The sequence below is a fragment of the Ornithorhynchus anatinus genome, chromosome 6 (genome assembly GCF_004115215.2).
Source record: "Ornithorhynchus anatinus isolate Pmale09 chromosome 6, mOrnAna1.pri.v4, whole genome shotgun sequence".
Classification (NCBI taxonomy): domain Eukaryota; kingdom Metazoa; phylum Chordata; class Mammalia; order Monotremata; family Ornithorhynchidae; genus Ornithorhynchus; species Ornithorhynchus anatinus.
This window is the reverse complement of record NC_041733.1, coordinates 27,338,566-27,362,705: the sequence shown is the minus strand read 5'-3', so window position 1 is coordinate 27,362,705 and position 24,140 is coordinate 27,338,566. Positions and strand designations below refer to the sequence as shown.

The 24,140-nt window shown below is 43.8% G+C and overlaps 1 protein-coding gene across 6 annotated transcripts in view; it reads right to left on the bottom strand.

The window, feature by feature from the left end:
* Nucleotides 1-1,816: 1,816 nt before the first annotated feature.
* KIAA1210 (KIAA1210 ortholog) overlaps nucleotides 1,817-24,140 on the bottom strand; it is a 129,253-nt gene continuing 106,929 nt past the window's right edge. For 5 of the 6 annotated variants that reach the window (XM_029067494.1, XM_029067496.2, XM_029067495.2 and 2 more), the window contains 7 exons: nucleotides 22,231-22,296; nucleotides 18,008-18,208; nucleotides 16,217-16,319; nucleotides 11,857-13,398; nucleotides 7,355-7,506; nucleotides 6,164-6,269; nucleotides 1,817-4,029 (listed from right to left, as the gene is read on the bottom strand). In XM_029067494.1, the coding sequence (XP_028923327.1) occupies nucleotides 3,851-4,029; nucleotides 6,164-6,269; nucleotides 7,355-7,506; nucleotides 11,857-13,398; nucleotides 16,217-16,319; nucleotides 18,008-18,208; nucleotides 22,231-22,296 (2,349 nt within the window). In that variant the 3' untranslated portion in view covers nucleotides 1,817-3,850. The remainder of the gene's footprint in view (nucleotides 4,030-6,163; nucleotides 6,270-7,354; nucleotides 7,507-11,856; nucleotides 13,399-16,216; nucleotides 16,320-18,007; nucleotides 18,209-22,230; nucleotides 22,297-24,140) is intronic. The other variant, XM_029067492.2, reaches the window with a different exon arrangement.

The following is a 24,140-nucleotide window of genomic DNA, read 5'->3' as shown; positions in this document are numbered from 1 at the left end:
TGCAAAGACAGCAGTCATTTCCACCCTGCTCCCAAGTGAAGACAGATCTTGGGTCTGTGGCCTGTGGCTATTGTGTTAGTGTCTCTGACATGTAATGTCCCGCTTTCTTCTGCTCCAAAATGAGTCATCCCATTTCTGATTGCTGCATGGCAGGTCAGTCCTCCAGTTCTTGTTTCTTTGGCATACTAAAGCTTGACTGCATTGTTTGATGTTGTGCTTTGATGTGTTCTTGAATCTCCCCCAGCCCCTCTCTTGCATTTCATCCATTTCCACTGCCTCAGTGTCCTGCTCTCTGTTGGTCATTCACTCTCTGCCCACACCCCACCAGGAAGAGCAACACTGCTGTGAGCATTGTTTCAGTAGACCGGTGGTGAGGTGGAGCTGGGTTGTCCCTGAAATTTTGAATAATAATAATAATAATGATTATGGTGTTTAAGTGCTTACTATGTGCCAAGCACCATTCTAAGTGCTGGGGTAGATGCAGGGTAATCAGGTTGTCTCATGTGGGGCTCACAGTCTTAATGCCCATTTTATAGATGAGGTAACTGAGGCACAGAGAAATTAAGTGATTTGCCTAAGGTCACCCAGCAGACAAGTGGCAGAGCCAGAATTAAACCCTTAACCTTCTGACTCCCAGACCCATGCTCTAGCCATTACAGCATCCTGCTTCTCTAGACTGTTCCCCCCTCTAGACTCTAAGCCCGTTGTGGGCAGGGAGTGTCTCTCTTTATCGCTGTATTGTACTTTCCAAGCGCTTACTACAATACAGTACAGTACTACAGTAAGTGCTCAATAAATGCAATTGAATGAATTCTTCACATCCTGGCTCTGCCGCTTGTCAGCTGTGTGACTTTGGGCAAGTCACTTAACTTCTCTGTGCCTCAGTTACCTCATCTGTCAAATGGGCATTAAGACTGTGAGCCCCACGTGGGATAACCTGATTATCCTGCATCTACCCCAGGGCTTGGAACAGTGCTTGGCACATAGTAGCGCTTAACAAATACCACAATTATTATTATGATTATTCCAGCGGCAGTTTTCAGCATAGTTAGTTCATGCGCCCAGGCAACGGTACGTCTTTCAGCTTCGGAGTCATGTGGGAAAGGACCGGGAACCAAAAGAATACCAGTTAGCCAACAGCCTTGTTTATGTAAAGTGCTCCAGGCTTGCCTTCCTGCTCTTCAAGAGCCCGTGCTGTATCATTTGGATAGCTCTGAGTTTTTGCTCCTGGCCATATTTGTTGGCTTGAACCTGATCTCAGCATGATAGCTGCAAATCTCAGAGCCACCAGTGAGTGAAGAACACCGCAGCCTGTGAATTGACCGTAAAGACCGTGAGCACCTTAAACAGATGCTTCCGAGAATGGTTTGAGAACTGAGAGATGACAGTTACTTGTAGCAGGACAAGTAATGCTCTAGAAGCAGCATTGCCTGGTGGAAAGAACATGGGCTTGGGAGTCAGAGGACTTGGGTTCTAATCCCACCACTTCTCTGCTGTTTGAGCTTGGGCAAATCAATTTCTCTATGCATCAGTTACCTCTTATGTAAAATGGGGATTAAGGCTGTGAGCAGCATGCGGGACAGGGACTATATCCAACCTGATTATCTTGTAACTACTTTGGCACTTAATGCTTGGCACACAGTAAGTGCTTAACAAATACCATAAAAAAACAGTGTCCTTTCCTCTGCACCTCTTTAATTTTAATAAGATAAAAATTCACCCAAATCCTATGAGTACTCGAAGGGTTCTGACCAGTCAAGCCAGAGACAGTAGGGTCTTGTCTGACTCACCTCCCATCATTAAAAAAATGAAGGACTACACGAGAAGCTTGGTTTTATTCGATCTATTTTACACAGCATTTTTTGAGGATATAATAAGGGACCCGGAAGCTGGTGTTAGACATTTTCAGACCTCCAGGAAACTCTGTGACTCCCTCATCATCAGCACAACATTGAATAGTAAACAAACTGTGGGAAAGTAAATGTAAACAGATTCTCCAAAGCTAGAATCACATACACAGTATATACAAATGGAATGAAAAAGTAAAGGTAGGAGCTAAAACACCTAAACCAATTCAAAGATCTGAGTAACCAGCGAAGGTATCAGAAACTAATCTAAACAAAACAAGAAAAAAGCTTAAGTTGCAGTGAGGATGAAAAGTGCAAGTTTTACATGAAGGACCAGTTTTCACATCTTTATACATTACGTCAAATACAATGATTTTCAAGCAAAGCCCCAAACTGCTGTACAGATCATTTTAGTAATCTCTTCCACCAGACTAGTAAATTAGTGAAACTCAGTCTTCAGAACCAAATAAATGGTAATTAAGCAGAGTCCTATCCTTATCTGTGGGGAATCCTGATTTGAAATTAAAACCAAAGACTCAAAGGAATGAATAACTCATATATGAGATTCCATGTGCTTAGTCAGTATTTAGTACCACTAGGGATACAAAGGTTCTTTAAAAATGCCATAGACCTGTGTGGGTGGATATTTAAGCCAGTAAGTTAATACTTGGCCCTCTGCGGAGGGAGTTTTTCACTAGTATGTGAGAAACACTCAAACAACATCATAAAAGAATATCAACCCAGTCCAGATTTGAGTGCATGTGTATGAATGTATGTGTGTGTGTATGTGTTTTATTTGGGGGAGTAGAGAATGGAATAGGTCAGGGACAGAAGGAGAGTTAGTTCATTTTGTTTATTTCTCTAAAATAAAATTTTCCCAATAACAAATACAACTCATTAGTTAGAAAAATTGTTTCAAAATTCACATTGTAAAATGTTTTTCTTATGAATACTCATCCATGGTCAATAAAGGACTACGCAGAGATCAATAGACTAGACTGTAGGCAAATTTTTTTTGCCTTGGTTTTCATAACAATGTTGGATCCAAACTTTTAAACAAGTGTCGCTGAAAGAAAGGGAGCAGGTATAGAAGAGTTTCAAGAGTTTCTACCTGGTTTCAAGCCTGAACACCAGAGTGTTCTTCATTCTTAAAAGAAAAAAAAAGGCGGGGATAGGGGTCAGGGGATTTGGCTTTCTGTTGACACTGACTTCAATCTTGGTGTCAGAAAATTTTTTCAAACCACATAAGCTATTTCTTCATGCTCCAGGGAGAGAGGAGGAGAAAGGAACTTGTATTTCAGAAATTGAAAGTATAGCTTTTGGCATCTGTGTAACCTCAATTTTTCACAAGATCCTAACTACTGAAACAACAGGATATGACAGGCAGTACACTTCTCGGCTATTAGAGAAGGTCTCAGGTGATGACTTTGGGCCCAAGACCAAAAGCTGATGGACTAACTACCCAAGGAGTAAGATATTCCTCAAGAAATGTCATGTTTACTGTGTATAACTACTACCATGAGGTGGGGCTTAGAGCAATAAAATGAAAACAATTCTCAGGCCCCCTTATCAATTCCAGAGAGCTGTGAAAGCTATGCTGAGCTTCACGTGGCTCACAAGCACTAATGCCATTGCCAGAAACCAAGTCACCTGGAAAATCTCAACTGAAATACTGCACTGCAGTCTGAGAAGAGAAATAATGGACTTTTGTTTCCCCCAGTTTACTCCAAAAACTTCCTCCGTCTTCTAAAACACAGTGCTCCTTAAATCAAAAGTTTAGAAAGTTTCTATCAGACAAAATCGGTTTTTCTATAATTTTATAGGTGAAATGCTGAGTCTGGGTGCTGGCATATACTCCAGTTTAACATTCGGTGGCATTCGGTTTTTCTGTTTTTCCAATGTTTCGAAAGCTCTCATTGCACACAATGGTCACAGAAAAGAAACCACTACATGGAATTAATACAGCACTTGGCAATACAAAAACCAGCCCCTCGGCTGATCTGTTACTGCACAATCTGAGGCATCTCACTCCAAGCTTTGGCTTTTTTCTTGGCCAGGGAGAGCCAGGGCGGTTCCATGGGACCATGTGGCAGGACTGGAAGAGCTGAGGATTGTCTTATTTCCTTTTCAGTGGCCGAAGCCTGAGATGATATCTCCTGAGCTCCAGGCTCAACTGGAATGACTAAAAATAATACATATGGGGAGTCAGAACACATGAGAAATTCAGTATGACATTTACACCATACTCTTTTGCTTTCTTTCACTCTACGTGACTGGAACCTAACTTTTTTGGTGTGTTCCCACACTTCAAAGAGAGTTTAGTTAGCATTTAAGACGAGGACTAGGCTTTCCCTGAAGGGCAAAGGATCTTTAACAGACTCAAGATGTAAGGCAATTTTGGCAGTCATGGTTCAACTCTAACTTGGATAAGCAAAGCAAGAATAACGGAGTAGCAGCCACTATGTTCACAAACACCATCAATAGATTAAGCAGTCTTGTTTAAAATGTGGTTAGTGCAGACAAGACCCACGTCAGTCTGATGAAGTTATTTCACTTTTTTTAATGGTATTTGTTAAGAGTTTATTATGTTTCAAACACTGTTCTAAGCACTGGGGTAGATTCAAATTAATTAGGTTTGACACAGTCCCTGCCCCACATGGGGCTCACCATCTATGTAGGAGGCAGAACTCTGAGGCAAAGAGAAGTTAAGTGACCTGCCCAAGGTCACACAACAAGCAATTTGCAGAGCTGGGATTAGAACCCAGGTCCTCTGACTCCCAGGCCCCTTCTCTTTCCATTTTTCACCATTCTTACCCAAAATTAGAATCCCCTTCCTTCCTGGGTTGGGGTATGGAATATGTCTAGAATCAGCATCAAGAATCACATCTTGTTTTGAAAACTGGAAGCAGACCTTCTAAAATGCAAGCTCTCCAAGAGCTCTTGGCCATTAAGCCCAGAGGGAGGTTCTCAGAATCCTCTCCAAAACTGACTTTTTCCAAGGAAGTCTCCCCACTGCTCAGCTATTCTACAGTTACAAGACTTGGCCATTTTTGCTCAGCTTGGAAAGAATGGGTTTATTAGGGAATCCTTTCCAGATCCAGGCAGAGCATTTAAACCTCCCTCCTGAACTGCCATGAGAAGTTGCAGCAGTCACAGCAGGCAGGTCAACAGGAAATTTGGGCTGTCTTCACACATTCAAAGCCCTCTAACTTCCATTTTGGAAACTGACTAGCCTCAAAAATGAAAATGAAAATGTTACCCCCACAGACTAAATTTATCTCTTTTACATTCCTCACTCCCATTACTCAGACCTAATGCCTTTCATAAAACCCTCAGCCTGTAAAGACACTTAAATTTTGCTCTAAGCCCAACATGAAAAACAACATTGCCTAATGGAGGGACCATGGGCCTGGGAGTCAGAGGACCTGGGTTCAAATTCCAGCTCCACCACTTGTCTGCTGTGTGACCTTGGGCAAGTCACCTTAACTTCTATGTGCCTCCTCATCTGTAAAATGGGTCTTAAATTCTACTCCCTCCTATTTAGATTGTGTGTGGGACAGGAACAGTGACCAACTGATAACCTTGTTATCTACTCCAGCACTTTGAGCAGTGCTTGGCACATAGTAAGGGCTTAATAAACACCATCATCAGTACAGGCTCAACATAATAACATCAGCAGATCTTCATGGAGAATCTCTCCCAATATCCACTCAGTTCTAATGGCAGGGCCAGTTCTCCTTTTTTGTAGAAAGGGAATCCTGCAGATACGGAAGCTAGGCCAAGAAACAAGTTCTTACGGTCTCCTTTAGACCACAAGCTCGTTATGACCAGGGAAAGTGTCCACTAATTCTATTGTCCTCTCCCAAGTGCTTAGTACAGTGCTTTGCACATAGGAAGTACTCAATAAATATCACTGATTGATTAACAGATCTTTAACTGGGAATCTGTAATCTCCAAGCATCAATTTGTGCAGTAATTACATGAAGTCTACAGAGCTCCAGGATACGAAAACATGGGCTTAACATCAGTGATATCCAAATCAGAAAATGTTCATTGCGACTTCCTTATTCCCAACACCAGCTGGTTGAACTTGCATTCAACTAGCATGATATCACGCTAACATCTTGCTATCAATTAGGAGTCCCTATAACTACTGTATTTGTTTTATAATGGCCATTTTCAAAATCAATTTAGAGGATTGATTGCTATTTTGCACTCATCACACATTCATGGAGTTTGGATGCTGAACTAGGGACTGCTTGTATACTTTCTCTTTTTCACAGCAATGTTCTCCCTTTTCTGGTGTTTTTTTTTACCTGTTATGGAGGAAATGGCAATTTTCATGTGGGCCGTCTTGTCCTCCTTACATAAACTGGATGCTGAGTTCTTTCTTGATTGGTTTTCACTTGCATAGTTTACCTTCTTGGATACCCAAATGTGGATCAATGGCATGCAGGAAAAGAGATGAAGACATAAAATATTGTGAGATCACAAATAATTACTGAGCAGTCTGTTCTGGACACTATGCACCCTTTTGGAAATACAAGGTGTTTGTATAATCTCCTCTCCAGGACCAAAAAGGGCCACTTCCCAGAGTTCTTTTTCCTGTGCCCATCCAAAAAGGGACATGTTCAAAAATACCAAACTCCACCTCACCCCCGACCACCCCAAAAAAACCCATCCAGGACGAGAACCGAATACTTTTGGAAATTCTCCTCTGCCTAATTCTAATGAAGAGAAAACTTCCTAGTAAAGAGCCTCTCATGTCCCGATATTATCTCTTTTGACAAAATATACAAACATGACAAGCAGGTGGAAGTATAAAATACTTCCTAATATCAAAATTGATCTGTGGTTTGTTTTTCTTGGGTTCTTTTGGTTTAACTGAGTGACAGGCAGGAGTACCTACCTACCAAACAACCATCCCTGTTTGCACAGGCTGAACCCAAAGGCTTTAGCCCAAACCCCAAATAATGTGCTTTGCTGGGAGTTCTCTTTGAGGTAGGTTCCTTTGGGGCCATTAAGAACACCTGGATTTGGGATGGTTACTCCTTTGGGAAAACTTTGTAGGTGGAGAATGTGTCTACCAACTCTGTTGTATGATACTCCCCCAAGAGTTTAGTACAGTGCTCCGCACACAGTAAGCTCTCAATAAATCCCATGGATTGATTGATTAATTGATTGGAAACAAGCATGGCTCCAAAAGTGGTGCAGACCCAGTCAGTGATTCTAAGGTAGGATTGATACAAGATCCTCAGGTTCCCAATTCCCTGTAGCAGGGATTTCTGCCCAGTTACATTTCATCCCATTTGTTCCTGTTTTAAAAGCCACATAGGAGGAACCAGTCTATCACACTTTCCGCCCGACCACCCGCTCACCTCTAACTAGGATGGATGTCCGTGTGGGTATTGGGTATACTGTGTGGGGCTCCCGGGGCCCGGGACTATTGGTCACTCATCCCCCTGGTCTGGCAGATCACACAAGTCCTCCCCTCGGTGCTGTCGTACCTCCTCATTCTCAGTGTCCGGCACAGCTCTGTCCTCGGGGTGACGCCCTTTAGCAAGAGGACGGCCCTGGAAACCTTTCTGCTTTAGCTTTGCCACAGTGATCCAAGCAGGTTCAGAGGATGCCATTTCCCAAGGAGGATTAGGAACCTTTTCTAAGAAATAAGGATTTACAGGATTTTAGATCCGGAGGAAGCTGTAGAAAGTCAGACGTTGTCTAGGGAGCTTAGCACTAGATGGCCCTGTCTCCTGCCTAATGTTGGTTTTCACTTCCTTCATTGCCCCATAATTTCTAAACCCTTTTAAGCCTAATACGATTTGAAGTGATAACTCTCCTGCCTTAATCTTTCTCAGCCCAAGAGGGGTTCTCCTGTTGTTAAAGCTTCTAAAGTAACCGCTTTTCATTACTGCTTTTGCACAGGTAACAGCATGGTTAGCTGGTACCGAAAATGGACCCCCAGTTTAAGGCCCAAATTACTTTGAAGGGGGAGAAAATGTATATCTGGGTTTCACTACTGTTCCCCCAGAATGCAAGTCAATCAAAAGCCTCCAACAGGATTCAGGGTTTAGTCATTTATATTGGTTTATAATAATAACTGTGGTATTTAAATGCTTAATGTGTGCCAGACACTGTACTAAGTGCTGGGATGGATATAAGCAAATCAGGTTAGCCACAGTCCCTGTCCCACATGGGGCTCACAGCCTCAATCCCCATTTTACCGATGAGGTAACTGAGGCACAGAGAAGTGAAGTGACTTGATCAGAGTCACGCAGCAGACAAGTGGTGGAGGTGGAATTAGAACTCATGACCTTCTGACACCCAGGCTCATCCTCTATCCACTATGCCATGCTGCTTCTCTGTATGAATTTCAGATGTCACTACAGAGATGAGCAATGCAGATAACACAGGGGGAGAGAGAGAAAGAGCTAGGTGAAGGAAGGAGGCAGGCTTAATTAAGTCACAAAGCGATTACATTTTGTAAGGGCACAACCTAAAACTGCAAGCTTTTTTCACTTCCGCAGTTCAAGTCGGAGACTTAAACTTCATCCTGGCCTAGAGTATTTGCTATGCACAAGCCAGAGCAGCTTCTGCGACTGTTAATGTAATATCCTTCAGTTGGAGCAACCCCAGGACAATCAATCAATAGATGACAGTAGGTGATCTCCTAGAACAGCAGCAACCCCAGAAAACAAACACTGCAAAAGCTTTAGTATGGCTCATTTCACAGATCTGGACCTGCCACATGTTTCAAGTTTCAACCTGCCCTTCCGCCTCTCCATCCCGAAAGAACTGGGAGTTTCTCTTAGGCCACAGGCTTCAGGATCACCATAGCAGGAGGCATGGGAAGCTCTGCAAAGGTCCCCTCTAACTCCAGACTCTCCCTAGAGAACCTGAGGCAACTACTTGTTGCTTTTAGGAGCCACATCCGGGATCCATGAAGGGGTGAATTTTGGCACTGTGCCACTTGTGGGCACTCATCTCATTATCACCCATTATGTTAAATAAAAGTGTGGTAAAAGTGTTCCCTCATGCCTATGAACCACTTCTGGGGAAAGCTCACTTCTGAGCCCCTGTGGCCTTGCAAGAAATGCCTCTATAGTGGGTCCTGGCTGCAACAGTGCCTCAGAGTGTGTGGCTTGCAACTGAAAAAGTAGTTTCCTTAGGCTTTTTTCCCTGAAAACTTGCTGCCACCCTACTGTCCCTCAGCCTCCCCAATCCCCTGGATTTGCCATTGAAGGCTACAATCAATAGGACTTATGGAGATATTGATTCTATTTATCAAGATTATGTTGTCTTGTTTTTGTCTGTCTCCCCCGATTAGACTGGGCAGGGATGTCTCCGTTGCCGAATTGTACATTCCAAGCGCTTAGTACAGTGCTCTGCACATAGTAAGTGCTCAATAAATACTATTGAATGAATGAATGCAATCTATGGCTCCTTGGTCAGTGGACCCTATTCATGACTCTTGATGGTGGTGTTACAGTAGGCTTTCACTGGAACTACCTTATTTCTTTATAGAGTGAGATTGTTATTATTGTTGTTGTAGTTATATTTGTTGCTCAGTACTTATTTTATTTAGAGCACTGTCCTGGACACTTGGGAATATACAAACTAAATATGTATTGAAGATAGTCCTTTATTTTACAATATGAGGGATATCTTTAGAATCATATTTTAATTTGTCTGAGCCAAAATATTTCAACTAGGGGTTGATTGTAAGTTAGATTGTAAATGCCTGGAGGGCCAGGATCATGACAACTTTCTCTACTGTATTCTCCTGAGTACTTAGTACGCTGTTTTGCACAAAGTAACCATTCAATAAATACTGCTGATTGACTGGGTAGAAGAACTAACATCCCGGGTCTTATCCCAGGTCTTACTTGGTACAAGTCCCTGGGGTAAATAACTAAAAACACTGAGTAAGTGTTTCACTAAGAGAGGATGAAAACAATCCACTGCTTCCTATTTGCTTTATGGGTCTGTTAGGTCTCTAATGTAAGGAGTTGGTTAATTATTAAAGTTAGCTAAGCTCTGACTAATTCTCCATTGTGAATAAATGATTTCCCCCTCATCTACTAGAGGGTCTACTGGGGATCCCCTTCTAGACTGTGAGCTTGTTGTGGGCAGGGCATATGTCTACCAACTTTATTATAGTATATCACCCAAGTGCTTAGTACAGTGCTCTGCACACAGTAAGCGCTCAATAAATATGACTGATTGACTGGAGAGCTTCTGGCGGAATATGATGAAATCCAAATAGCCCCTGAGTTATACTCTCAAAAAAAAATGATGAAAAGCCCTGGCCTAAACCACAATATTTCATTCATGAGAGAAATTACATTTTGGGTATCTAGCCAAAAAAAAAAAAGCAAAAACCTAGAATCCTGCTAAATGAGAAACGGCTCTGTATGGACTTTACTCATTGCCTAGTCAGAGGGAGGCTGGATAGATGGAGCTTCCCTGAATGTCAATGAGAATTTCATGGCTGCAAAGCCTGCAGAAAATGCAAGAGGACTTGCCAGGGATTTCAGCTGATAATTCCAATTTAAACAGCCTTCAATGACTAACTCAGTTAAAATCAGTACTGAAATCATTGGGGCCCAGTTTTCCAACTTTTCAGATGAGTTCTGAATTGTGGGGAGTTGCCCACCAAAAACTGTTGGAAAAAGATCACTTTGCATCAAGAGCCAACATTGAAAAGGAAGAAGAGATTGAGTCAGTGATAAATTTGCTAATTCCAAACGAGCCTTGGGTCTAAATGGAGTCCTCTCTGTGTGGGGGCGACGGGAGAGAGGGACCTTTCTGGATGATCTTCCTGCAGAACGTCACCTCTGCAGAGCTCTGGATTCTGGAGGTGTATGCTAGAATGTCATCAGCCCCTCACCTTGAGTGGGAGGGAAGCCTGTAATAGGTTTACTCTGCTTTGAGTAAACCTTCTTCACCTGGAACGGAAGGCAGGCAAACAGGCTTAGACAATCGTGAGGCAGCATGCTCAAGAAAGCCTCACTTAGAGGAGGGCTGCATTCCTGAATTTTCCAAGGACTCCCTATAGGGATTTGGTCTCACAGTAGAGGGTGAGGAACCTCTGATTTGCCTATGCTGCCCCCACAAGGTGGCAGAATAGGGGAAGAGATGACCCGATAGGGTAATCAGCACTCAGAAGACTAGCCAAGCCTCTGACAAAGGCGCCAACTCTTTGTTTTGAGCACTGGGTGTATTTGACACAGGGGTCCTGGAGTGGGTGGGGGAGGAAGGGAGGGTGGAGAAGAAAGACACAGACACAATCAGGGCTGGGGAAGTGGATGTTGGATCCATAGGCATGGGCCAGGCCTACGGCAGTGGACACACAGGCAGATGCATGAAGTGGAGCATTCCACATGCTGACAAACACACCGAGTCAGGGAGGATGCAGACATACACAGGACCAGCAGAGTGGATCCACAGACTTGCCCAACACTACAGGGCCACACAAGAAAAGCTGTTGGAGCTTGGCAAGAAGCCTGTTTACTGCTTGAGACTAGTTTGTTAGCTCCTTCTGGGCAGGGATTGTGTGTACCGACTCCACTGCATCGTACTCTCCCAAGCACTTAGTACAGTGCTCTGCACACAAAGTGCTCAATAAATACCATTGATTGACTGAAGGAGAGTAAACCCGAGCAGGAGGGTGAGAGGAGTGTCTGGAGTAGAGTAGGGACGATTAAACATAGGCTTTTATTTGAGAGCAAGCACTTAGTACAGTGCTCTGTAAACAGTGAGCGCTCAATAAATATCATTAATTTCCAGTGGTAGAGAAGAAGGGCTTGTATTTGCGATTTGGGGCAAATAACTTGCCAAAGCATTCCTACTTGGCAACACACCTCACTGGACGTGTTTATTCTTCAAGAGCCCCTGGATCCATATGGATACATGGAAGCCAAACCCACCTCTTGCGTGGGTGGCAGGGGAAATGTGCCTGATTGAGGCCAGGCTGCAGGCAGCCACTGTGTCAGAAGTGAACACATACCTGAGGGCTTGCTGGTGTCTTGCTTCTTTGTCATGTCCCCAGCTTTAGTTGTAGAGTTGGTTTCCTCCTCTGAGTCTGACTTTTTAGAGAGGCATTTGGTGCTGGCTGGGAGTCTCTGTGCAGTTCTTCCAGTCCCACTGGGCTTCGGATCCTCTTTCACTGAAGCCGAAGGAGCTGGAGAGATGGGGAACGATGCCGGCTTAGGAGACTCTCTCTGTCCTTTTTCGCCACCATACGTCCTTGAGGAAGAGGTTCTTCTCAGTTTGACCCCAAAGGGGTTTTCAAAATCAGCCCACGCAGTGGGGGAACCAGGGCAGCTGCCGTTATTTCTTTCACTGCCCTCAGAATCTTCCGGGTTGGGTTTAGCGGGTTCACTTGTTGAATCGTCAAGCGGGGTATTTTCCCGGGCTGTTCCTTCAAATAATTCTGGTTTTATAGGAGATGGGCAGTTTCCAATACAGGATTCTTCCTTCGATGCAGTGCCCCCTGAAATGGACCTCTGCCAGGCAGGGGCAATGGTGAACCTCACTGGCTTTGTAGCTGATGGCAGGGGGCTCTTGGCAGGGTCTTCATGACCCTGGTTGAGTTTCCCGGCTTGCACCTGAGAGGCTGGGCAGTCTGATTGAGCTGGGCCCTCATCACCTGCCCCAACAAGCTGCTCGGAAGCAGCATCTGCTGAATGTGAGGAGACCTGGCGTCTCACCAAAGGCTTGTCTAAGGTCTCAGGAGTGGAGGCGAGAGGCGGGTCCTCTCGGCTGGGTTTGGGGAATAGGCGTGGTGATTCCCTTTTGTGGCGCAACTCCTCGGACAGTCTCCTGGAAGAGAGACGGCCGCTCACTCCAGGGATTGGGGGGATTGGGCCTTTTTGCTGGGTTGTGGCGCTTCCCATTACCTGCGCCTCCAATACTGCTGACACTTCCACATCTTCCCTGGTGATCTGTGGATTTCCAGGCTCTATCCAGGCGGCACATTCTGCCGCCGGTTTCTCTGCCCGAGACGTAGTCTCCGAATGGGGCAACACAACCTGTGAGATGTCTGGAAGAGCGGAGTTGCAGTTGTTTTTGTGAGCTAAAGATAGTCCCTCCTTTAATGTTACCCTGGTACTGCCACTGGGCTCCTTCAGGGCTCCAACCCTGGGTTTGGATAACAACACCCAATCGGCTTCTAAAGTACTATCTGCATCCCCCTTCTCCACACTAAGTAGATCTGATGACGTCTCCCCAGATCCATCTATTTCCACTTGTGGAGACAAGAGAAGCTCAACATCTTTTTGCGTAGGGCTCGGACGCCGGAGTTTGCGTTCCCTGGCCATCTCAGAAGGGGAGCAAGCTGCTTGGTCCCTCTGCCCCTTTGGACAGGGGATAGTTTCATTGTCTGCATCATCTGTCCTTGAAACGTCAGCTTCCCCTAGCACACAGTCAGGTCCCCCAGTAGCAGAAGCCTGGTAGCCTTGGCTTGCTGTTGCATCCATGTTATTATCTGGGTCTGACGTCTTCTCAGCACGAATCTCAGTTACACTGCTATGTTCCTGGACTGATGAACCTATGTCGAGTAGGGAGAAAAAAATAATTTGTGCTCAGATTTCTTCCAGTAATTACACCCTGCCAAAACTAAGGCTCATTCTTCAGCCATCTGTGCCTGAATTTCCCAGAATTAGAGGCAGAGATTTGTGTGATATATAAGGGTGACAAAGACCATTTGAAGTAGGGGAGGAGCTGATATCCCTGTGGGTTGGTCTTTAAATGCATCCCAGTTTGCTTCTATGCTATTAGGCTGGGTTTATCATGGACTGGAGATGACTGAGATGGTTTTTCAGTATCCAGTGTCAAGTCAATTGGTCATCTCCATTCACCCCTTGTGGCCTCCAAAGCATAGTGGCGACAGAATGGTAACTGTGAGCTCATTGTGGGCAGGGAACATGTCTACCATCTCTGTTATATTGTACTCGCCCTAGTGCTTAGTACAGGGCTCTGCACACAGTAAGCGCTCAATAAATACAATTAATTGACTGCATGAACATCAAACATCTTCTCATTCCTAAAGCGCTAGAGACAAGAAAGTGGTGAGGTGCCACCACGGAGATTGCATTGCAGAGCAGGGAGAGTAGAACAGACTTTCTTGGTAAGCTTGAGTCCTCAATGGCTGACTGTAACCTTTAACAAATAACTGAATGAGAAACCCATTCCTTGTTAATATGGTATTCATTCCTGTGCCTGATGATCACCTGCCTTATCTAGAGGTTGAGCTACTTCACTTACAGGTTTGGTTGGGATTTCAAACTAAGCATCGAAATATCCTGTAGCAGCAATAAAAGTCAGGCATGAGTTCTTGTGCCCAGAGGCCTAATAAAAAGCAGTCTCCAAAGCCTCAGATAAGTGCAAATTCTTTGTCTCTTCTTTTAGTCCTTTATGGTTTCATTTCCACAGTCTTCTGTACTTAGTTATAGGCTGATCCTTGCATTCTTACCCTAGTGAGGCAGTAAGGAAGGCTACACAGGGGTAGGGATAGCAAATGTGGATGAGTTCAACCCAAATTCTATATGCCTAATGGAGCAATTGCATGATTAATGACTAGAGAAAATGACAAGATGGCCCAAAACTTATGACAGGGTTTTATTATTACATTTTCTATAGCTTACCAAATTTTTCATTTCAGAGAAGTCTGCCCCCTGATATCTAAACCACAGATAAGCCGATGTTTCACTTGTACTCAAGTAATTTATTGAGCTTAAACTAAATGTAGCATGCTTAATGTCACAGCTCATTTTGCTTCTAATCTAGCAAATTGGTGAATTTTGATGGAAAAAATCATGTCTGTAATTGTAGTTATTTACGGATTTTGTGACCATTTACCAAGTTAAGTGCCTTTGCCTTATTTAGACTAAAAAAGCATGTTATGACTTTTTCCTGGATTATAACAAAAAAAATCTTGCCTGACATTTTGTACGTTGGGTTCCTTGAACGACAATAGTTGAATATTCCACTTGATGATGGTTTCTGTTTCCTAAAGTTTGCTCACCTTACTTTTATTTATACACAAAAATGCAAAAGGCTATGGGTGAAGCCCTAATCAGCTCATAGGACAATCAAGGAAAGCGTGTGAGACTCCCCACTTCACTTTTTCTCTCCTTCCACCCCTTTAGGTCTTTCCTGTCTCCTTATTCCTCCCTCCCACAATCTCCTTACCTGCTTACATAGTTTTCTTCATCTACGTACGTCTCTCAGTGTAGGTGACAGTTCACATGTGACCTCTTGGGAAGGACAGAGTGGTATGGCTCTGACTGGAGCTGTGAGGAGCCCAAGGAGATGGGGCCTCTCACAGCTCAACCATCAAGGCACCGGTATTTGTACTGGTTTTGTTTTTGAACTGCTGAATTTAGTTCTTTTTGCAAGTGTATCTGTCCGTCCTCCTGGCTTTTGGACTTGTGCTTCTCTCGAAGGCCAAGGACCATGGTTGAATGACTGTGCATGTGTCCCTCTTGACTTTTAGTACAATGTTTCATACACTGTGAGCACTTAATAAATGCTATAGTTATTGTGGCCTATAAGTCAGTAAAGGATGGGGGAGGGTAGATATGAAGGCCAGTGAAACGGGTCATTGAGTATGGGTACAAGGGCCACTACCCACATTTCCCTAACCTGGAGTAAACTGGGTTATTTTACTAATCTGAAATACAAATGAAGAGATCTAATTCTTGGATTGTTTTAAATCAAACAGGGCACGGTACTGTGGCTAAACCTCTGATTTGAGGGAGTCTTTTTCTCTTTAGAGAATTCTATGATTATTTCAGAGAGAGGTAGTCTTGAAACGTTAGCATATGAACACCCTGAGGACCATGGGCCAAGTTTATTCAGACCCATACAGCAGATGCTCACTAAACAACGTTCAATGAATTAATATAAAAAATGAATCATTTACATTTTCATATCTTTAGATGATCTCTCCCTATTGGACTACAAATAAAAGCTTGATCTAGTAAGTTTATAAAATTCAAAAAAACTACAAGTGCTCATTTTAGCCAAAGATAATTACATAGTCATATATTACAATGGTGTGTTTGTTACCTCTTTTTCTAATGAGGTTCTCACCCCAAGCAATATTTGCTAAAGCAAAGAGATTTAGAATTAAATTTAGATTTGGATTTAGAAGACAATTCTCCCTTTTTTCTGGTTGCACTAAAAACCAGAAATACTTCTAAGAATTTATGATCTTCTGAGTTAACTCAGAATATACTTAGAGTTGCCAGGAAAAAAAATGAAAATTGTCTTAGAAGGATCCCAGTAAAATATATTTCCCAAATGAGTTTGCAGTTTCAACTGACTTGGTCAAATAGTAAAACATCTAACAGGCATGGGTTTACCTTCCAAGTCTTGGATACTTTGGTCAGAGCCCAGGAGTTTAGTTGTGATGTTCTCTCCTTCTGTAATCACAGGAAGACTTGGTTCCTTTTCTTGTGGATCCACCTAAAACAATGGAAGAGATTAATTCAAAATTCTGAGTTCTCTACCATCCACTTCTGTGTTTTCCTTGATGAAAAATCTCACCAAGTGACAGGACCAAGAACCATGACTACTTTGTTAAAAACTGAAAAAAATACTATTAAAATTTGATTTTTTAAAGCATCAAATAATATCATACATACTTTGCAATTTTATGTTGGTTTTAAATTGTTAGGTCAAGATTTCAGTTTCTGGTCCCTCCCTCTGGACTGTAAGCTTATGGTGGGCAGAAAATGTGTCCACCAACCCTGTTGTATCGTGCTTTCCCAAGTGCTTAGTACAGTGCTTTGCACACAGTAAGCGCTAAATAAATATGATTGAATGAATTATATACTGCCAACCTTTCTAACATCACATCAAAAAACTCTGATGTTTCACAAAATGCAGTGAATCTGAAAATGTCAGCAATGGATTTGACAAAAGGTTGCCATGGGCAAAATAGTTTAATTTTGTACTTCCATCTATTTATTGCCTTCAGAGCCAGCACCAAATTTTGTCTGGCTTTGTTTCAGGGAATATAGTTCAAAATATGAACTGTATTTTTCCAGGGCATATCTGAAGGAAAAAGGAAATTTCTGTTTCATAGCGTGGAAGGAAGAAACGTTCAACCTTTAAAAAAACTAATTGGTTGAAATTGGCTCAGAATAAATATTTCCAGATAATTATAATATAACATTAACATCAGAGAAGCAAGCACAGGAAAAGATCTTTTGTCTCCTTTGCGGAAATAGAAATATTTGCTCTACATATTTGAAGAAGAGAAGTCTTCTCTTGATCTCGTAATAAATGTACTCACCCAAAGAAATAACTCTTGTAACAGAGTTTAGTACTAAATGATAGAGAATGTTATTTTGCACCACACTCACCTGTAAATCACACAACTACTACTACTACTCTTCCAATATTTCTAATATTACTACCAATAATAAAAATCATATTTATTAAGCACTTACTATGAGCCAAGCACTTTACTAACCATTAGGGCAGTTACAAGATAATCAGATTGGCCACTGTCCCTGTCCCACACGGGGCTTACAGTCTAAGAGGGAGGGAAAATGAATATTTCAGCCCCATTTTACAGATGAGCTCCCAAGCACTTAGTAAAGTGCTCTGCACACAGAGCTCAACAAAGACGATTGAATGAATAAATAAAATAAGCAAACTGAGGACCAAAGGGATTAAATGACTTTCCCAAAGTCACACAGCCGGCAAGTAGTAGAGCCAGGATAAGAAGCTGGGCCTCCTGACTCCCAGCCTTTTCCTTTCCACTGGGCCACAGTGCTTCCTAAGACACAAAATAATAAGCATAATTCGTTCATTCATTCAATCGTATTGAGTGCTAACTGTGTGCAGAGCACTGTACCAAGCACTTGGGAAGTACATTCCAGCAACAAATAGAGACAATCCCTGCCCACAACGGGCTCACATTCTAGAAGATAAAACTCTACCCATTTATCCAGACAATATGGGACCCAGTTCATAGAGCATACCACCCAGTCTAACTTTCTCAAAGATTGATACTCTCTCCATGTTCTTCCCTCTCCCCATGCATCCCTTGCTGCTGAGCTGCTGCTTCCCATTTCTGGACTGTGCCTTGAAGATGCACAGCTCCCAATGAAGGTCAGGAGTCCCTGGAGTCCACTGACACTTACAGACATTTGCTGACTCCTATTGGCCAAGGATCTTTGTTTCCGAGGGTTTAATGCGATCTTGTGCCGAGCGGCTGAGGTATCCAAGCAGGCAAAGGGGCTGGCCGGAGTGTTGAAATCTACCACAAGCAAACTGGCAGGAGAGGTGGGCATCCCGGGTGCGGACAAAGGGCTGATTGGCCTGGAGGAAGTGTCAGAGGAGATCTGCGGAAGGGAAGAGAGAAATCTCCTTATTACCATACACTGTCCACCATACCATTCTTCTATAGTCTGGAACATTGAATCACTCATTCCCACTTTCCCCCTTTCCCTTATATAAGAAGGGAAGACCACAGAATCTCTTTGCCTAGCCTGGATAAAACTCGGCAGAAGACAAGGAAAATTCCATTTTGTCCCTCTTTCAAGGGAGTAGAATTTAATTAGTCCTCCTTCAGCTAGAGAGTAGAAGTGATGGTGGAATGCTGGGAATTTCTTCCTAGAAATGATGTCTAGTGTCATGTTTTTACATTTGCATCCCGCCCAGTGGTACTGGGAAAATGTGTGGGTACAATTTGGTTGCTGTTCACATGCCTCCTAATCTGAGGGTGGGGCGGGGTCAGAGGCAACAGTTCCTGTGGCGCCCCATTCCTTGTAATGCTCCCCTTAAGCTACACTTACTTGGGTGGCGTAGGAGGAGGCAGTTATAGGTGGCATAGATCTCATTACTTCAGTGCCCAAAAGGCAGGTGACCCTGTTCAGCCTCAGGGGAACATTAGGATGAGGAAGTTGCAATGAAAGCCCAGCTGGAAGTAGTGGAAGCTAGAACGCTGCTCCCATTGACTCCCCTTCCCCCGAGGTAGTCAAGCGGCAGAATCCAGGGACGAGCTGGGGGTGGAGGGGACGTGACCTAGTGGATAGAGCATGGCTTGGGAGTCAGAAGGTCCTGGGATCATATCCCAACTCTACCACTTGTCTGCTGTGTGACCTTGGGCAAGTCACTTCACTTCTCAGTTCCCTCATCTGTATAATGGGTTTAAGATTGGGAGCCCCACATGGGACAGGGAAGCAGCATGGCTCAGTGGAAAGAGCATGGGCTTTGGAGTCAGGGCTCATGACTTCGAATCCCAGCTCTGCCACTTGTTGGCTGTGTGACTGTGGGCAAGTCATTTAACTTCTCTGGGCCTCAGTTCCCTCATCTGTAAAATGGGGATTAAGACTGTGAGCCCCACGTGGGACAACCTGATTCCCCTATGTCTACCCCAGCGCTTAGAACAGTGCTCGGCACATAGTAAGCGCTTAACAAATACCAACATTATTATTATTATTAACCCAAATTACTGTATTCACCCCAGCTCTTAATACAATATCTTGCAGATAGTAAGCACTTAACGAGTATCGTTATTATTATTATTTGGCATGGGGTCAGTCCAGGGCCCACCACATCTATTCACACGGCAGACACCACTCACAGCTCAAGCATGGTGTGATGCGTGTGGACTTTTGAACTGCACCTACGTGTGAGACTATGGAATCTCCTCCTGGCTTCTCTGCCGAGCTTTATCCTGTCTCAAGAGATATCCGCGGGCTCCCCTTACTATTAAGAGCCAGGCACGTAACACAGTCTTGTGTGCGCGAAAGGTACTTCAGACATTTAAGTGATGTGGTATCTGACCCCCCAGTTGGATCAATGGAAAAGTAACAGGGAAGGCAGCGGGACATTATTGATGGTTTTGCCCATCATTCCTCTTATTACCCACTGCAACATCCTAGTTCATTATTCAGGTTTCTCTCTTCCCACCCCAACCACCAGCCTTACTTCATTAATAGTCTCAGGCTTTACACCAATAATAATCTTATTTTTAGTCCAAATATGTTTCCTCCAGGGATGAGGCAGTATATGGGGGTGGGGGGAGGCTGATCCTTAGATCTTATTGGAGAACTGCCAGAAGCTGAAAGGAAATGGAAAAAGGGAGGGAAGAGGCCTGTGGTGTCAGGCAATCTTTTGTTTGCATGAAAATTCAATTCCTTAGGCTTGACATCAGGCAAATATGGATTTAATAAAGAAATATTTAAAATTTAGTAGGCTCCAAAAACCTTATGGTATGAAGACTCCAGATGAAAGCCTTGCCTACCCTGGTGAAATGCACCCTTTAGCATTAAAAAGAAATCAGGCTCTCTAAAACCTGACAATTTCTAGCCCAGTGTGCACAGAACATATCTGCTCTCAATCATGGCCCAAGCCAAGAGCCCATCAAACTTAATAAAAACCATCAGCCTCCATCTGCTTGCCTAAAGCACGTTAAACAATCTTTATACACTGGCCCTGGGAGCAAGCCATCACTCTCCATTTGGTCTTAAACCCGGTTAAAGAATTGGAGAGCAGCTATCAAACCCATTTCCCATCAGATATATTACATTAGTGCGAGCCTGTGAATCAAAGAAGCCTCAGGGCATTTTTTGGTTGTTTTTGGCGGGGTTTTTTTACAACTTCCTTGAAGCTTACCAGTGAATTTGCTAAAATGATTTTAAACTTCCCTTCCTATGCCTTGAGTCCAAGACAGAACTGTAAAGACAATGTCTTTTAATACAGTAAGCAGATGATGTTTCTGAATATCAGTGTGTCTTTCCACTTCCTCAGAAGTCAGGAGGTTCCCAGGAATTGGTGGGGAGAACCCAGTTTCCTAATGTTGTTTGGAGCAGAATTGGAAAGATTGACTGGGATGGACCCAGGAGTTTATTAACTGCCCTGTAAAAAGGCCTGGAAAAGCAGAGGCCATCCCTTCCCAGCAGGTTAATGACCAAACAGGGACCACTGCTTCTTTCTCATTCTTTATCGAAGCCAACATTTCCTGAATAGACTGATAGAGAGATCAAGAAAGGAAGAGATGTTTTCAATCCTTCCTCCTTTGTTCAGAAGTGGGACTGTCTCCAGTTAGCGGCTACAGTTAAATTCCTCTCTCTCCCCTCAAACACCTGGGAAACAGGCTGAACCTGATCGATGCCTAAAACTCTGAACCTTCATGAGGGGGAAAGGAATGTAATGTTGGGCTCAGACCAAAGGGAGGCATCATTCAGCCTTGGTAGTTATGATGCCTGGGGCCCATGTGTAGGGCTCATGTGTGAGGTCCACGTGTGGCAGGCTGGGGCGTCGACTACTCGCTGTATTGTTACAAAAACTTGTCTTGGCTGGTCTAGTTGATCCCGGACTACAGCTCACAAGGAACAGGATCTGTCCCAAACTCTGGATGGGAGGTTCCAGGCCCTATACTCTGCGGAGCCTCCATTTTGAAAGTGGCCTCTCTTGCTTCAGAGCGACATGCCCTAGCACCGCAGAAATGGCACGAGGTGGGTTTCATTGCCTATCATTCTCAGATGTGCTTTTACCTTGAGCTGAATCTTAAAGCTCAGCTGCATGGCCAAATTAAACCCTGCTGAGAAATGCAGTCTTGGGGACTTCGGGGAGAAAGAGGAGTTCTAATCCCCAAGAAAGGATCAAGTTTAGGTTACACTGTCCTGAATCAACTGAGTCAACTACAGAACAGCAAGTTGTTTGTACTTAGTTAGGTCCACTCATCTAGCTAACTGACTGGATTTGTACTACGCAGAGAATAACGTTTTTCCTCAAGAGTTGCTGGCAGTCTTTACCCTGTTGTGTACGTAAATGAAATCTGTGTAAAAGTTTATTTCAGGGAAAAAGGTAAATTGAAAGTGTGGTCACTCAAGTGAAAATTGAGACCTATGTCTTAAATTTAGGAACTTAGAAGGGACAGTTGTTCAATACGACTTGCAAAGTCAGGTGTTAGGGCTCTACTAACCCAAATGATTCCCAAATGGAAAATGGATTTACAGATCAATTTCAAGCCTCAATCGTTGGAACTGAGGCTGTTGTCAAAATGGATAAAGTCCCATTTGTAAGCATTCCAACTGTTTAATTACACATTTTTCTTAATACCCTAACAGCTAAAGCCCAGAACTACTGTGTGTCTATACATCTTCGACTTCCCATTCTTTTTCATATCCTTAAGGCATGGAAGAAAAACGTTGGTGCAGAAGGGCTTGTGGTTTAGAACGTTAGGATTCCCTGTTGATGTCTGAGGAGAGGATTAATACCAAAGGAAACTAACTGGAAGAGATCAGGTAGGAATTGCTAAGTAGAAGACCAGAGGAATCTGTGATCCTGGATGTTTCTCTGGAGAAACACTGAAACCAGCTAGAGACCAGACTAGACATTACATAGATATATTTACCTGTTCATCTTCACTGTCTGTCCCACCTAAACTCAAAGAGCTATGGCGCTGAACAGGGTTGGAGGACTGTAGGAAAAAATGAGAAGGGTAAGTCAGAGGAAGAAGCATCACAAGCAGTTTTCTGTGTCTTAAAATTTTAAAGGAAGCTCTTCACCTGAGGAAATAAAGAAGGAAAACTGAGGTCAGTTAGCAGTGGAGCAAGAGCTCTTTCACCTCCTCACCAGCACTCTATAAGAACAAGAACTCTTCCTTTTAGAGAATGCATAACTGGCTGTCAAACCGTAAGTAGTGCCAATTACCAAGTGCCACGGCTGTGCCAAATGTTCGCTCTGTGATCTTGGGCAAGTCACTTAACTTCTCTGTGCCTCGTTTCTTCAATTGTAAAATGGGGATTAAATACCTGTTGTACCTCCTACTTACACTGTCAGCCCCTGATGGAGCAGGGACTGTATCCAACCTGATTAACTTGTATCTACCCCAGTGCTTATAACAACGCTTGACACACAATAAGTTCTTAATGATTAGCAAGATAAAAAAAAAGAAGTGCAGCAAGAAGCAAAATCAGGAGGTGCAGGAAAAACTGCATGATCAAGGGCACTTTTTGAATATGCCACTGGGAGAGTGTACCTCTGGATTTGTCAGATTCTTGAGGCCTCTCTCCAGGCCAGTGAAGCACATGAATGTGCACAGCACCTACTGCCTAAAGGGGTTGTGTTCACATTACTCTAAGCTCTCTGCTTCCCACATCTGAAGTAGATTTCATCTCATTTTTCACTGTGATCTTAGAACGCTTTTCAGGAAAGATATCTGAATCTCAGTGCCTGGATAGGACCGTGGGTGGATTAGGGTAGCAGCAAGTAGTAAAGTTCCTCTTTGGTTACCCTATCTAAGGTCACAATCAGATTGCCCTAAACTGAGCAATCTATGGAGTCACCAAGGAAACACAACTGGGCTACCGACACCCAGAGGGGCACTGGGTTCATTTTAATCAGTATACGGGATAAGGAACGGGGAGACGGAAAGGGACAGGGTTCTCTAGGTGGGTTGGCGTTTTGACAAGTGAAATACGAAATGGATGGCGCTGATGTTGCCAGAGCCGTGTTAACAACCACGAAGGCCAAGTGCTAATGCATTTGGAAAAATGCCCTGCCTAAGACATGGCGTCATTTTATCACACTGCCCGTGACATCACTGGAGCCATCTGCTTGGCTTAATAATTAGCATCTGATGAAAAGACTCCCCCACCCTCCATTCTGGCTCCCACTGGTATCATTCTCCTAGTGTCATGTTGCAGCACACTCTTCTGCCCTGCCAGAAATGATTCCCTCAGCATCACTCCCATTAACAATCACTAATCCCCCAACAATTACCCCTCATTAACTGTTGGGGCTATTAGCATGCTAGCAGCTGCTGCATCTCCACCCACAGCCGGTCACATTCTCGGGTTCTGAGGGCAAGGGAAGAGGAAGAGAGGATGGGAGAGAGAGGTCTCCTGCTTCTCTCCCTGCAGGATTGGGGGGTCTTTCCCCTTCCTGACTTCCTGACACTGGACTGGATTCTTCTGACCCCGGTAGACCCAGGGCTATGGCTTCTCTGTGTCTCCTGCACACTGACCCTGGCAACGGGCCAGAGCTGCAGGGAGGAGTTCCACTCTGAGAGAGAGGGAGTACTTGGGGGAGGTGTGATCCTGATGTTGGTCCCGTGGACAGAACGTGCTCTGGGAATCGGATCACTGCAGGTCACTATACACTCCAAATGGGAGAATACCCACTAGGGCAATGCCATCAGTGGGTGAAAATTTCTAACTGAAAAACCACCTAAGGAAGCTCTGTGAGGTGGATAAGCCCAGCAGGAATCTGCAAAGATAGCTGGCTCAGACAAGTAGTGGTAACACAACAGCTCTCTAGCCA